This window comes from Silene latifolia, chromosome 11 (genome assembly GCF_048544455.1).
Source record: "Silene latifolia isolate original U9 population chromosome 11, ASM4854445v1, whole genome shotgun sequence".
Taxonomy (NCBI): domain Eukaryota; kingdom Viridiplantae; phylum Streptophyta; class Magnoliopsida; order Caryophyllales; family Caryophyllaceae; genus Silene; species Silene latifolia.
In genome coordinates, this window is record NC_133536.1 from 193,595,292 (window position 1) to 193,612,207 (window position 16,916).

The 16,916-nt window shown below is 38.2% G+C and overlaps 1 protein-coding gene across 1 annotated transcript; it reads left to right on the forward strand.

Moving 5' to 3' along the window:
• The first annotated feature begins 9,297 nt into the window (after positions 1 to 9,297).
• LOC141614543 (uncharacterized) lies at positions 9,298 to 10,014 on the forward strand. Its single transcript, XM_074433288.1, has one exon. The coding sequence runs from the start codon at positions 9,298 to 9,300 to the stop codon at positions 10,012 to 10,014; it is 717 nt and encodes a 238-aa protein (XP_074289389.1).
• The last annotated feature ends 6,902 nt before the right edge of the window (positions 10,015 to 16,916 follow it).

The following is a 16,916-nucleotide window of genomic DNA, read 5'->3' on the forward strand; positions in this document are numbered from 1 at the left end:
ACTAGAAGGTACGTTTCTTCCTTTTGAGGTTCAACGCATTTTGAATATCCGCATTAGTGATAGAAGGCCAGTGGACTCGTGGTGTTGGGCGGGGGAGAAGGATGGTATTTACTCGGTAAAGTCGGCCTACAAACTGCTCATGGAAGGGGGGAATGGAGATACGGAGCAATCGGATTGGAGTCGGAGCAATGGCTATGGAATAAGATATGGAGGGTGTAGGGTAATATCCGTATAAGACCCTTTAAATTTAGGACTATAACGTAAATTTAACATGTGAAATATGGTCATAAACGAAATACAACAATAAAACGATAAAGATTAAGAATCAACCTCGGGTCCTTTGTAGTGCGGCGTAAAGAACAGAAATCAACAGAGATTTCCTCCTAATCGTTGCACCCAAGACCGTCTGAGACTATGCCCTTGTGCTAGAAATGCTTTCTAATTGACTTGCAATATTGAGAAAGCTATTGTGAGTTTTGTCGATGTGAGATCTAGGAATTTCAGAGAAAAATTGCCCTGAAACCCTAATTATTTTTACTAATCACAATTAGGTTGAACAAGAAGGAGAAGACTCTCCTTTTTGTTCTTCTAATTCGGCCAAACCGAGAGCCCTCATGGGGAAGTGGGCTTCCACTTCCTCTTAATTTTTAACTCATGGTACGACCCAAAATCCGCTAAATGTATATGACACGGTTTTTATAAATCGTCATCGGTTATCGGCTATTAAAACATCAACTAATAATACAGATTAGTTGAAGTATTAATACATGTCCGACAAAGACGATATTGTATAATTTATTCAATATACATTAATTAAATATAATCGTTTATATTTAATTTACGAATTAACTGTTTAATTCGCCTTAGCCCATTTTATTTAATCCGTATTAAATATAATATCTCAACATCACATTTTGACTAATTATTAGTCAAATAACTCGGACTAACAAGGTTAGTCAAAATTGGCATCAACATGATCGTATTTTCATACTTGTCACATCTCTCAAACGTATCCTATAGGTGTGACTTTTAGGGACCAGTTGATCACCGCCATCTGTATGACAATAACGTCAAACTTATCTAGCAAGCCAACCGTTATTGATAAACGTGGATCAACTGATAATAATACCAAAAGTATGCCCTTTGATCCTTTTAGAGATTTATAAGTCCTTGCACTAATCGTTAAGGACACCACCCCAACAAGCTCCCCACTTGTCCGTACAAGTGTATGTGCAATGACGTTATCCGCACTAACTGGAGGACACAAGCTCCAACAAACTCCCACTTGTCCGTACAAGTGTATGTGCGATAACCGATTCTCATATTCATTTAAAATTTCTCCCACTCAATGTAAAAAAATTTGCAGATCCGGATCCGCAAAGGTCGTATTTTACAATCGATCTGTATCAAGAGTGGTTTCCCCGACTAGAGGGTAACTTCACTGATAAAACGAATCCGTATCCAAGCATGGCCATGCATTTCAGATACAGCTCCTCGAGTGGCCCTGAGAAATATCGAGTACCTGATAAAGGCTGAATATTTCCTTCAACTCGAACTCCTTCCGATCTAAGCGCAGCATGAAATGACCCATAAAAAATCGACTTGGCCCCCTGTTACGGATGACCGTGAGAAAGAAACCAAAGTCACCCAAAATCTGCCTTAGTCTCAAGAGACAGTCGATAGTCAAAAGAATCGACTCTTAGGATCACCATGGAGGTCCTATCCACGACCGGGCACCGAATGTTATGAAACATTTAGGACTCCACGTCGATGTCACAATTGTGTCCTACGAAATATCCGTATAAATCGCCTCGTGATTGGTCACCAACCGGTTGACTTATGGCTCGTTGAACCCACCATCAACCAACGTCACAAAATAATTGCCAGAGTTATCAGCTCATGTGGGCAATTAAGGACTGAAAAATATAATGTTCTTTCAGTTCACTTTGTGGTGTTCAAAAATTGTGGCACAATTCCACATGGAAAACAAAATATATAAATATCAAAACGATGATGTTGTATAGAGTACAAAAGAGAATGAATCTAATCCATAAAAGAGTACTACAACTTAGGAACACGTTTAATTCCCATGGAATTAACGTGCCCTTCATGCTTATCTTGTCGTAATGGTTTAGTGAGAGGATCTCGCTATGTTATCATCTCAGTAGCAATCTTTTCTATCACTACTTCCTTTTGCTCCACGTAATCTCGGATTAGATGAGCTTTCCGTTGTACATGTCTAGACTTGTTGCTAGACTTAGGCTCCTTGGCTTGGAAGATGGCACCACTATTGTCGCAATAGATGGTGATTGGGTCATTCGAACTAGGCACTACGGATAGTCCATGTAAGAATTGACGCATCCATATCGCTTCCTTTGTTGCTTCGACGCGGCATAGTACTCGGACTCGATCGTAGAATCTCTTTGTACAGTTTGTTTGGAACTCTTCCAACTGACTGCAGCGCCATTAAGAGTAAAAACGAATCCAGACCGAGATTTCGAGTCATCTCGATCCGTTTGGAAGCTAGCATCTCACAGAATCGGTTGCGCATAGCTTTTGTTCGCCTCCATAAGTCAATGCCCAATCTTTAGTCCTCCGTAGGTACTTAAGAATGTTCTTGACAGCCATCCAATGTGATTCAAATGGATCTTTGTTGGAATCGACTTGTCATACTCAATGCATATGCCACGTCCGGACGTGTGCATATCATGGCATACATGATTGATCCTATAGCCGAGGCATAAGGAATCCGTGTCATGCGCTCTTTCTCTTCCGGTGTCTCTGGTGACTGAGACTTGCTCAAATGCACCCCTGGAGCCATAGGAAGAAACCCCTTCTTGGAGTTCGCCATGCTGAATCTCTCTAGGACTTTGTCTATGTAAGACTCCTGACTGAGATATAACATCCGTCGTGATCTATCTCGATAGATACGGATGCCTAGAATTCTTTGTGCCTCTCCCAGATCTTTCATCTGGAAATGGTTTTTCAACCATACTTTCACCGAAGTTAAGAGAGGTATGTCATTCCCAATCAGGAGTATGTCATCGACATACAATATTAGGAAGACAATCTTGCTCCCACTCGACTTGATATATAGACATGGTTCCTCGACCGATCGAGTAAATCCATTTTCTTTTATCACTTGGTCGAAGCGATGATTCCAACTCCTTGATGCTTCCTTAAGTCCATAAATGGAACGCTTAAGCTTGCACACTTTCTTAGGATGTTCTGGATCGATGAAACCTTCGGGTTGTACCATGTACAACTCTTCCTCCAAAAAACCGTTTAAGAAGGCGGTTTTCACATCCATTTGCCAAATTTCATAGTCATGAAAAGCGGCAATCGCTAAGATAATCCGAATGGAACGCAGCATGACTACGGGTGCAAAAATCTCATCGTAGTGCAAACCTGGCACTTGGGTGAAACCTTTAGCAACTAGTCGTGCTTTGTAGATATCTTGTTGACCTTCCACAGAATGCTTTATCTTGTAAAGCCATTTGCATTGAAGGGGACGAACCTTAGCAGGTAAGTCAACAAGATCCCACACGTTGTTCTCATACATGGAGTCCATCTCGGATTGCATGGCCTCTAGCCATAGCTTTGAGTCAGAACTAGTCATGGCACCTTTATAGGTTGCGGGTTCACTACTCGTTAAGAGTAGAATGTCATCTATGTCATGTTCCTCGACCATACCAATGTATCTGTCCGGAGGAATAGAGACTCTTCCCGACCTCCTAGGTTCCTCAGGAATGTTTACCGCAGCCGGGATTGAAGGAATAGGTTCCTCTAATAGTTGCTCGGTACTTGGTTCTGGAATCTCCGATAGGTCGAAGGTTCTATCACTCTTTGCATTCTCGAGAAATTCCTTCTCTAAGAATGTCGCACTAGCCGCAACAAAAACTCGTTGTTCGGTTGGCGAATAGAAGTAATGACCAAGTGTTCCTTTAGGATAACCTATAAAGTATGTCTTGACCGATCGCGGGCCGAGCTTATCCTCGTGTCTCCACTTGACATAAGCCTCGCAGCCCCAAACCCGTATAAAGGACAAGTTAGGGACCGTTCCCTTCCATAGTTCATATGGAGTCTTGTCAACAGCTTTAGACGGACTTCGGTTAAGTATTAGAGCGGCTGACAAAAGAGCATAACCCCATAATGAATCAGGTAAAACCGTGTGACTCATCATGGATCGAACCATATCAAGCAGTGTTCGATTTCTTCGTTCGGACACACCATTCAACTGAGGTGTTCCAGGTGGAGTTAACTGTAAGGCAATCCCACAGTCTTTGAGGTGTTGATCAAACTCGTGAGAAAGATACTCGCCACCACGATCCGAACGCAGTGTTTTAATCTTTCTACCCAATAGGTTTTGTACCCTATTCTGGTATTCCTTGAATTTCTCAAAGGATTCACTTTTGTGCTTCATTAAGTAGACATAGCCATATCTACATAAATCGTCCGTGAAAGTGATGAAATACCTATAGCCTTCTCGTGCGGTGATTGACATAGGACCACATACATCCGTGTGTATGAGTCCTAATAGGTCAGCAGCGCGCATTCCAACACCTTTGAAGGAAATACGAGTCATCTTACCGATGAGACATGATTCACACGTGCCAAATGATTGAAAATCAAAGGCCGGGATAGCTCCATTTTTGATGAGCTGTTTTACGCGTTTCTCATTAATGTGTCCCATACGGCAGTGCCATAGATACGTTTGATCTTTGTCACCAACCTTTAACCTTTTATTCATTACGTGTAATATTTCGGTGGTCTGATCTAAAACATAAATTCCATTCATGGAGACTGCCTTGCCATAAATCATATCGTGTAAAGAGAAAATGCAAGTATTATTCTCTATTACAAATGAAAAACCAAGTTTGTCAAGTGCAGAAACTGAAATAATGTTTTTCGAAAGACTGGGTACATAATAGCAGTCATATAATGACAACTCAAATCCGCTAGGAAGCTGGATCACATATGTCCCCTTTGAGACGGCAGCCACTCTTGCTCCATTCCCAACACGCAGGTCCACCTCACCCTTTACGAGGGGTTCGATGTTTCGAGCCCCCGCACATGATTACACAGATGAGAACCACAACCAGTATCAAGTACCCAAGTTCCGTAACTTGCGTGGTTAATCTCAATCATATGAATAAAAGTAGAAGAGAGAGAAGACATACCAACAGGTTTAACGCGACCCGCTTTTATGTCCTCATGATAAACAGGACATGTACGCCTCCAATGCCCAGTCTTGTGGCAATGATGGCATTCCATGTTTTCGGTTTTGCTCTTTGTCGCGCCTGATGAGGTGCTCGACTCACCAGGCCCACTCTTTCCTGAACCCTACTTCTTGAACTTCGGTTTACCTACTGCTAGGTTTGCCTGAGCTTTGCCCTTACCTTTCCCCTTGTTTGTCATAACGAGAACATCTTGTTTCATGCTCCCACTGAACTTCATGTCCTTCTCGGTCTGTACGAGAAGGGAGTGCAGTTCGTGGGGACTTTTCTTCAAATCATTCATATAGTAATTCGCTCTAAATTGCGAAAACCCATCGTGGAGTGAATGAAGCATGCGGTCAATCACGATGTTCTCGCTGATTTTACAATCAAGCGTCTCCAGGTTCTCGACATTCTCTATCATGCTGAGAATGTGTGGGCTAACTGGTTGGCCCTTCTGGAGTCTCGCATCAAAGAAGCGAGTGGTATGCTCATAGGTCACGATTCTCGGTGCTTTCGAGAATTCCTTGGTGAGCGTGGTGAAAATCTTGTTCGCACCATGGGCTATGAAGCGTTTCTGCAAATTGGGTTCCATTGCAAAAATGAGTACGTTTTTAATCGCACCCGCTTCCATACGAAAATCGTTAAACTTGGTGATTTCAAAGCGACTCTAGCCGTGGGATCCGGGTTTGCCGGATGGGCTCTAATAGATATTTGAGCTTCCCGTCAAGAACGGCAAAGATTCCGTAATGCCGCCTCCCGATCCGCGAAGTTTGATCCATCATTCTTCGATCGAGTAGACTGATTCATCCGATTCATGAAGATCCGGCCGGGACTCACGGTCCAATATGGCACTTGGCATTGGGTTGTCGTAGAACCACCATTTGTTTTTAGCGATTTAAAAGTTCGTGATCTACACGGAAAAGAAAGAAAAACAAAAACGAAATAAGCAACTCATCGAGGTGATTTAAGTCTATTTAAAATTCATTTTAATCGTGTAGACTCATTGCACTTGTATAATTGATCTCCCTCAAGAATAATACAAGTGATCCCAAGACTCAATTTAAAGTAAATTGATAAGCCAACTGTTTAGCTAGTTCTTCCGTAAAAACTCTTGGTCGATAGATTTCTCGAAATCCTATCTATAATCCACCATAATCACGGGATCGTTTAGTGACCATAGTGTTGAGATAAAATAAGTCAATCGGTTCCAACTTACCCGACGTAGAAGGGGTCATATTATGCCTACCGACGAAGAAGGGATTCATTGGAGTTTGACCTATAAAGACCGTTCTCAATTTTTGATTATACGAGGAAGATCCCATCAACTAAGTTTTAATTCATTTTAAGTGAACGAATAACTAGCAACTGCGTGAATGAATTAATTTAGATGATGGCTTTAAAACGTGTGACATGAGAATGTCAAAGAAAACTAACTCGTGACCTCTATATGTGTCAGTTTTCATGCAATTATTAGGTGGTTTGGTTTTTAGGCGGAAAATGATGCATACTATCGTTGCGATAAACAAATAAATGAATGCAATACGTAAATAAAAATTCCTAGTGTGGCCTATCCTAATAAAAAGAACATAAAACAACTTTGGAATCCACCGTTGGACCCGAGAAGCTTGTCTTGATGTTCCATCTTGATCCATGTAGCGGGAGTGAGCATCCGGTCTCCATCTTTGGTCTTCTCAAAAATTACAATTTAAAATTTACAAATATAAACCTATTTACATTCTAAATAACAACTGTAATTAAAAGAAATAAAATGGAGATACGAGATCTCAAAATACAACCAAGACCGTGTTCCATCATTACGGTAACACGTTCTACTAAGGCCACACTAAGTTACAACTGATTGTAAAAAAAAATACGTAATAAAAGGCATTCAAAAACATTCAAAATTAACGATAAATAAAAATGCATCAACTAAAAACAAATTCATTCGTGACATAATTCCGTAATTATGTTAAATTTCTCCAAACCACCAAAGACAATTAAAATTATGTGACAAAACCGCTTTATCAACTTAATTTTAATTCGTGATAATCCGTTACTTTAAATCGTGTTAAAGTAATTCAAAGGTACGTGTGTGAACCATTTCACAATCATAGCGAGTGTACAATATCCGTATAAAGTACATATTAAGGCCAAAAGAAAATTTAAAACAAAAGGAATGAATTTTCAAAGCTGCCAGAACAAAAATCCCTCGATCCAGGGACAAAAGTGCTCGATCGAGGAACAAAAGGGCTCGATCGACTGAACTGCTAGTCGATCGAGAGGGTTGCCAAACAGAAAGTGCTCGATCGACTAAACTGGTGGTCGATCGAGTACTTTTATCAGCGAATCTGCTCGATCGAGTACGAGGACATCTCGATCGAGCAGTCAGGGTTTTAAAAGTGATCGATCGAGTGCACCAAGGACTCGATCGAGTAAAAACAAGACAGAAAAACCACTCGATCGATTAAAAACTTGTTCGATCGAGTACAAAAGTTTCTGGAAATGCAAAACCCTCGTGAAAACTGTTTTGACGAAACAAAGCAATCGCAAAATTGATCAAAACCACATCAAAACAATTTTATAATCTGACAAAACGTGACATATTGTTATAATCTCCGTATAAAACAACAATATGCATAAAAACAAAACGAAAACAAGATGAATTAACCGTGTAAAACATGTCACGGTTTCAAAAATTTTGCAACAGCCAAAAAAATTTCTGCCGAGAGGATAAAAAAACGCTGCTGCCGCACGAATTTCAAGACAATAAAAATCGTTTCAAGATCGTTTGATGAAAAATCACAATGAAAATTTACGTGACCTCGCTCTGATACCACTTGTAGGGTAATATCCGTATAAGACCCTTTAAATTTAGGACTATAACGTAAATTTAACATGTGAAATATGGTCATAAACGAAATACAACAATAAAACGATAAAGATTAAGAATCAACCTCGGGTCCTTTGTAGTGCGGCGTAAAGAACAGAAATCAACAGAGATTTCCTCCTAATCGTTGCACCCAAGACCGTCTGAGACTATGCCCTTGTGCTAGAAATGCTTTCTAATTGACTTGCAATATTGAGAAAGCTATTGTGAGTTTTGTCGATGTGAGATCTAGGAATTTCAGAGAAAAATTGCCCTGAAACCCTAATTATTTTTACTAATCACAATTAGGTTGAACAAGAAGGAGAAGACTCTCCTTTTTGTTCTTCTAATTCGGCCAAACCGAGAGCCCTCATGGGGAAGTGGGCTTCCACTTCCTCTTAATTTTTAACTCATGGTACGACCCAAAATCCGCTAAATGTATATGACACGGTTTTTATAAATCGTCATCGGTTATCGGCTATTAAAACATCAACTAATAATACAGATTAGTTGAAGTATTAATACATGTCCGACAAAGACGATATTGTATAATTTATTCAATATACATTAATTAAATATAATCGTTTATATTTAATTTACGAATTAACTGTTTAATTCGCCTTAGCCCATTTTATTTAATCCGTATTAAATATAATATCTCAACATCACATTTTGACTAATTATTAGTCAAATAACTCGGACTAACTGGTTAGTCAAAATTGGCATCAACATGACTGTATTTTCATACTGTCACATCTCTCAAACGTATCCTATAGGTGTGACTTTTAGGGACCAGTTGATCACCGCCATCTGTATGACAATAACGTCAAACTTATCTAGCAAGCCAACCGTTATTGATAAACGTGGATCAACTGATAATAATACCAAAAGTATGCCCTTTGATCCTTTTAGAGATTTATAAGTCCTTGCACTAACTGTTAAGGACACCAGCCCCAACAGAGGGCACCTATTTGGCCGCGAATTAAAAAAATTTTCTGGCAATTGTGCCGTGAGGCGATTACGACCAGGGAGCAGCTCAAAAAGCGGGGATGTGGCGAGGACATCACTTGCCCGATGTGCGAGGGTCCGTCTTAATCTATTATTCACCTTTTCCGGGGTTGTGGGTGGGCAGGGAGGGTTTGGGATGGGTTGGGTTTGGAGGAGGAAGGACATGATGGGTTTGAGAGGGTGAGGGAGTGGGTGGAGGCCAGGATGAGGGAGATAGGGGATGATCAACATGTTCGGTTTATGATAGGGTGTTGGGCCATTTGGGAAGGAAGAAATAAGAAGGTGTTTGAAGGGAGGGAGAGTGATGCGAGATTGGTGGTGAGGCGTATCTGGGAAGTGGAGCAGGAGCTTGAACGCTCGAATGAGGAAGAGGAGAAGAGGGGTGAGGGAAGTAAGGGGAGGGGCGAGTCCAGGCAAGGGGAGAGGGATAGTTGGGTTCCAACTATGGCGGGTCGAATGAAGATAAATGTGGATGCGGCATCAAAGGAGGAGGTGGGTGTAGGACTGGGGATTGTATGTCGAGATGAGAGGGGGATGTGTTTATGGGGAGTGTCCAACCGAAGACGGGAGCATTTGGAGCCGAGGATAGCGGAAGCAGTGGCGCTCCTTGAAGGGCTGAAAGAAGCGAGGGAACGAAGCTACCGAAACATTGTCATGGAAAGCGATTGTTGTCAATTGATCGAGGACATTAAGAGCAGCAAGGAGGGACGCAATGAGTATTTTTTAGTTTTAGACGATATCCGATCTTTATGTAATGCTTTTGATTCGATTGTTTGGTCTTTTGTTCGTAGGACTAGTAATTTTGTTGCGCATTTGCTCGCACATTACGAGCCAAATGTGATAGGTAGACGTGTTTGGACATTTGAGTTGCCACCTCCGGCTGCTACTACTTTGCTTGCTGATTTAAGATTAATGAATTAGTACCCTTATGGGTTTCTTCAAAAAAAAAATTCCAGTACTTTGTGTATCAATATACGCGAAAGTAGTAATTAGCCCCCATAACTACAGTCAATTGTGAGATTAAACCCTATAACTTATAAATGTAGTAATTAGACCTCATAACTTTGATAAAAAGTGAAACTCAACCCAATTTTCTATTTTCAACCAAAATTGCACTAAAAAATTCAATTTTATTCATCAATACAATTTATAAGTATGCAATAAAACTTATTAAAAAATTAAAATTGTGTATGCAATTTATTACACATTGTTGAAAACAAATATTTGAATGAATTAAATAAAATTGAAAACGTGTAAACGTACTCTCATATATATGTGAATTATAATAAAATTAGTAAAAAATATTAAAAATATTCTAAAAATTATGTTAATAAATTAAATAAATACTTTTAAAATGTTAATAATTATTTAGTTTATAATTAACTTATATATAAAATGTTTTAATGATATGATTTAAGTTGAAAAGAGAAATTGAGCTTGATTTCCCTTTTTGCCAAAGTTATGAGGCCTAATTACTACGTTTGTAAGTTATGGGGCCTAATTTCACAATTGGCTAAAGTTATGGGGCTAATTACCACTTTCGCGCAATACAAAATAATGTTAACTATACTGCGCACATACAAAAAAAAAAAAAAGAAAATGAAAAAAGAAAAAAAGCAGTTAATGTTATACGGAGTATCTTGGGTACCAATTAGGAGATACTAGTTTTCTTGCCCGTGTGTTGCACGAATATTAAAATAATGTGTGATAAGTTTCATAATAAAATGGAATATAGACATATAGTACATCGTTCATGTCTAAGATTTTATGTATGTCGCATGAGCAACAAATAATTCCCGTTAACATAATATTGACATAAGAATAAAAGAGTATTTGATTAATAAAATGCTTTTTTTAGGAAAATAAAACCAATATGAAGTTTATATATATGATACTTGGACTGATAGTTTTTAGAATTTGTTCATTAATACCTGTTTTTTTTCAATTGGTCAAGGAAAACAATAATATCTACTCTGCATAATCAACTCAATGATGCAACAAATCTCCTTCTTTCGAATAACAACCATTATTTAATCATTGCTGAATCAAATTGTAATTATGTAAAATCATTTAGAGGTAGTTAGAATGTTATATCTCCCGGTCAAACTATAGAAGTACGTTTGAATGTGAACCAAATTCTGACACAATACTACATGGCTAGGGCCGCTTATGACCCCCCCTCTCTATAGCTATAGTCTTGGCCTCCATCTTCTCATTTGAAACAAAATCTTTCACGCAGATCTCTATTTTTATTTCCTATTCACAAACATGATCTAAAACAATCTCGTCCCTTGAAAGATCGATCCTTATCTTCGAAACTTATCTCAAATTTATCCAACCAAGTGAAAAACTAAACCCTTACTTCTAGAAAAATCCACAATCCTATGGAAACTAACCCTTGCTCTCGACAATGTTGTTAGAATTAAGATTTTACTTTAATTTGGATTGATGGGGTCAAGATTAAGTTTATCAGTATGATGTTTTGATGTTTTTTGTTATTATTCATGTTACCTATATGTTTTAATGCAAGTGATATTTTGCTGATAAATAACCTTATTTATTATCACTATCCTCGTTAAACTCATCACTCTCCACAAATGTACCCTCCCTCCATCCCACCAATTTACCCGCAAAATAAAACATCAGCCATTGTGATTAGTTCTTACTACTTGAAACAACCTCCAATCCACTACCACTATCACTACCTTTCTACCACGTTTTACATCTAAGAAGTCATAACTCACATTCAGCTCCATGAAACACCAATCTTTACTCTAGATGATATGGATCCTCGTCTCCCTTATCGAAGACAATTTATTTCTCCTTCAACAAAGAAAAGTTTAAGAAGCAATTTTCCATCTTATCTCTCTCCCTTTCCCTTCCTAGTCTTTTTCTCATCCCCTCCCCTACCTCCATTCCAGATACTCAAACAAATTGTTTGGGTACTATGTTTGTAAATTGAATAAGTGTGAATATTATATATATATATATATATATATATATATATATATATATATATATATATATATATATATATACACACACACACACACACACACACACGAACTTTGCTATTTATTTCATTTTGCATAAATAAATCTTACTACCTCCATCTCATTTTTATTGTCCTTTTTTCTTCAAATTTTATTATCTCATAATTATTATCCCCTTTCTAGATCTAGTAAGGAAAAAGTTTAGTCAACCAACTCGTCGCAATCAACCTCATTCCCACTCGAAACAACCTTTAGCCCACCACTTAATCCCTTCGGTTCACACATAAAACGGTCTAATATGCAAAGCTTTCATCTCTCTCTTGAAAAGTCCATCTAACTAACAGAAAACTAACCGCTACTTTCTGAACTTCATCATTTTTACATCTCGTAAAGATCAAGTTGAACATGACAAAAAAAATGCAGAAACTTAGGTTTTCTTTGATAACGACATATTGAACAATTTTTTAGCATTTTGAGTGTTTTTACACTATTTAAATAACAAACGTGCTATTTTGAGTGTTGATCATCGACATATTGAAATAGTAGATTGTGGTGTAATTTTCTGTTTTACATTATGATCTTTAATTAGTATATTATAAGAAAATAAAAATTGAGTTTTTTTTTTATCTCTGAGGAAATTAAAGATCAAACTTTATCTTTATTATATTTATAATTAATATTCTTCACTTAAAATATATAAATTTAAGCAAGTTCAAATAAGTTAGCTAAAAGTTATAAATCACAAATTGTACGAAGCAGTATAATTATTTTTTTATTAATATGAAATAAATGTCATAAACTTCATGAAAATATTAATGCGGTAGAGAACTATAGAAGAGTTGGCAAGTACATGACCCCCTTTTAGGTTTAAATTTTTTCATTTATTTTTAATTTTTTGCCTAAAGGAGGTTAAAGCATCGTATTATGCATGACGAATATGTCTCACCCTTCCCCAATTCGTATCTCTCCCTAAATTATAGTGATGATGTGCTCAATTTACACACAAAAAAAAAAATATAGCATCAACAATAATAAGTTTGCTCCATATAATTTGATGTGAATTTCGCGGAAGCGGAAGACTCGTGATTTTGACTCGACATTTTGAATTTTGTATTTTTTTAGCTTTTTTGTGAATGAGGGAAAAAGAAAGGATATTTGTCGCGGTTAGACCTATAACCACGCCAATGGTTGAATTATCCGATACTCATCGAATAACTCGACTCAAACTAAGGAGCACGTCCCTCGTTTAAGCAAGGTTCGAAATACGCGTTTCGACCTCTTAAGCCAAAGCACTTGTGTAACGACACAAATAACCGAGACAAGATTTTAGAAAATTAACTCAATTTTTATCAAACAACATATGAAAAATAAAATACACCAATTAGGCCTTATATAGCCTATTACACGGCTCATTCAAGAGGGCTTTGATGCCTTCTTTGACCCTTAATTCCAAAGCTAATTAATCTATCCTAGTTTTCTACAAGTTTATTTAAATTCTTATGGAAAAACAAAACTACAACAAAAACTAGAAACAAATACAAATAACTAGAATAGGATTAAATGATGGTGCATTGATCTTCTTTTCTCCTTTTCCCAAGCTTGACCGTGAGCCTCAAGATTTTATTCCGTTTTTTTTTTTTTTTTTTTTGCATTCCGTGATACGGTATTTTTCCGTAGAATTTTTCATTTGAAGCATCGTACCGTATTCACATCAATTCCTCCTTCTTTTAGAAGAATCGTCCCGATTCTTCATGGCTCCCAATTCTTCGTCGCTTCCTTTTGCGATTTATATTTTTAAAACGTCTAGGAAGTCGTGGTTGTAATGCCTTAACTACGAACCTTGAGGCGGCCGTGCTGCCCTCATCGCTTGATTCAATTTTGTTGCTTCCAATTGACTCCCTTATCCACGGCGCAATTGCCCTGCCCCTTCTAGCATAAGGATTTAAGCCAATCCAATCGGTCTCCTCGACTTGTCTTTCCAAGGTCCCTTGAGTTGCTATTGTTTTACCCCCGTTCCTCCTAGCATAAGGGTTCAAGCCTATCCAATCGGTCTCCTCGATTTTTCTTTCTAAGGTCCTTGGAGTCCCGCCCATCTTTGGCGGATCATTAGCCCGAACTCGCCTAAGGATGAACTTAAGGCCTTCTTGTCCCTTTGCTTCAAATCGATACATGCTTGCAATCTTGGTTGGCTCCTCCATTTGCGTCGTGAGCCATCCACCATGGCAAGTCTCGTTACGGGTTGGCAAAGGGAATCCGTCCTTTTGAATGGCCATGTCGATGGTGGGCTGGTTGGGTGGTGCGTGGCCTGCCGGTGTCTCGGGGTCACGGCCTGGTTGTGCCGCGGGTTGATCCGGCAAGGATTGCTTGCCACCAAAATCGATATTAGGGGTTAGCCAACCTCCTTGGCAGCCTTGTTCGATGCGTGTGGCGGGCATGAATTCATCATTGGTTGGGTCGATTAAACCAACTTGTCGTGGTTGTTGGGCCCTAGTTCGCACCAAGCATCATATTGGTCTACTAGCTCGTGTTGGAGCTCCGACCAATGAAGTCCGTCCTCGTCGTTGTATATGTCGAAGATAGGTGGTAGTGAAAGGTCGAGAGATGGTTGGTTGAAGAAAGAATCGCATTCCACAGGATCTTCTATGCTCAAGATATCCGAGAGCCGAAGCTCTGATACCACTTTTGATGTGAATTTCGCGGAAGCGGAAGACTCGTGATTTTGACTCGACATTTTGAATTTTCTATTTTTTTAGCTTTTTTGTGAATGAGGGAAAAAGAAAGGATATTTGTCGCGGTTAGACCTATAACCACGCCAATGGTTGAATTATCCGATACTCGTCGAATAACTCGACTCAAACTAAGGAGCACGTCCCTCGTTTAAGCAAGGTTCGAAATACGCGTTTCGACCTCTTAAGCCAAAGCACTTGTGTAACGACACAAATAACCGAGACAAGATTTTAGATAATTACCTCAATTTTTATCAAACAACATATGAAAAACAAAATACACCAATTAGGCCTTATATAGCCTATTACACGGCTCATTCAAGAGGGCTTTGATGCCTTCTTTGACCTTTAATTCCAAAGCTAATTAATCTATCCTAGTTTTCTACAAGTTTATTTAAATTTTTATGGAAAAACAAAACTACAACAAAAACTAGAAACAAATACAAATAACTAGAATAGGATTAAATGATGGTGCATTGATCTTCTTTTCTTCTTTTCCCAAGCTTGACCGTGAGCCTCAAGCTTTTATTCCGTTTTTTTTTTTTTTTTTTTTTTTTTTGCATTCCGTGATACGGTATTTTTCCGTAGAATTTTTCATTTGAAGCATCGTACCGTATTCACATCAATCACCACAATTGATGTGAATCGCAAGCGGAAGTCTTAACTTGTACTAGCAAATAGACGGAGGATCTGAATGCACTAGGTGCAACCCGATCAATCCGTATATTCGTAGCGAGATTTGAATGAAAAAGAAATGATATTTGTCGTAGCTAGACCAATAGCTACGTCAATGGGTGAATTGTTTGATACTCGTCAAACAATCCGACTTAAACTTAGGATCACGTCCCTCGTTCAAGCAAGGTGCGAAATCGCGTTTCGACCTCTTAAGCCAAATCACTCGTGTAACAACACAAGAAGACAAGACAAGTTTTAGAGAATACTCTCAAGTTTTTACTTCAAATTTGGATGTGATGTGAATACGGTACGATGCTTCAAATGAAAAATTCTACGGAAAAATACCGTATCACGGAATGCAAAAAAAAAAAAAAAAAAAACGGAATAAAAGCTTGAGGCTCACGGTCAAGCTGGGGAAAAGGAGAAAAGAAGATCAATGCACCATCATTTAATCCTATTCTAGTTATTTGTATTTGTTTCTAGTTTTTGTTGTAGTTTTGTTTTTCCATAAGAATTTAAATAAACTTGTAGAAAACTAGGATAGATTAATTAGCTTTGGAATTAAGGGTCAAAGAAGGCATCAAAGCCCTCTTGAATGAGCCGTGTAATAGGCTATATAAGGCCTAATTGGTGTATTTTGTTTTTCATATGTTGTTTGATAAAAATTGAGTTAATTCTCTAAAATCTTGTCTCGGTTATTTGTGTCGTTACACAAGTGCTTTGGCATAAGAGGTCGAAACGCGTATTTCGAACCTTGCTTAAACGAGGGACGTGCTCCTTAGTTTGAGTCGAGTTATTCGACGAGTATCGGATAATTCAACCATTGGCGTGGTTATAGGTCTAACCGCGACAAATATCCTTTCTTTTTCCCTCATTCACAAAAAAGCTAAAAAAATAGAAAATTCAAAATGTCGAGTCAAAATCACGAGTCTTCCGCTTCCGCGAAATTCACATCATAATTGAATAGTACCGTTTTTTATGCATGTAAATTTTTCAGAAGAAAAGCTTGAGAGAGACGGTCTTCATTATGTTAGGGAAACATTACTCTTACCCTTTTATGTGTTTATCATGACTTTTTTTTAATGTTGATCATTGCTTGAATTAAATCTTAACCTTATACATATTTCTATAATAAGTGTATCTAATTTACCTTCAAGCCTCATTCAAATCTATTTTATTACTCATGGTACCATTTTTACTTTAAATTGTAAAACAATCGCACAATAAAGTTTTTCAAAACATTTACTCATTTGTCATAATATGATATTTCGATTCGCATATTAGCAGCAACTTTCTTTGTCTTTTAATACTCCTTGAAAAATAGATATCAAACTTTGTACTCATTTGTCTTTTAAATGTTCCCAAATCTGCATTCATATTCTGGGCTGCACAACACTTGAGGTTATTGACTAAAGACAGACTGAACCGA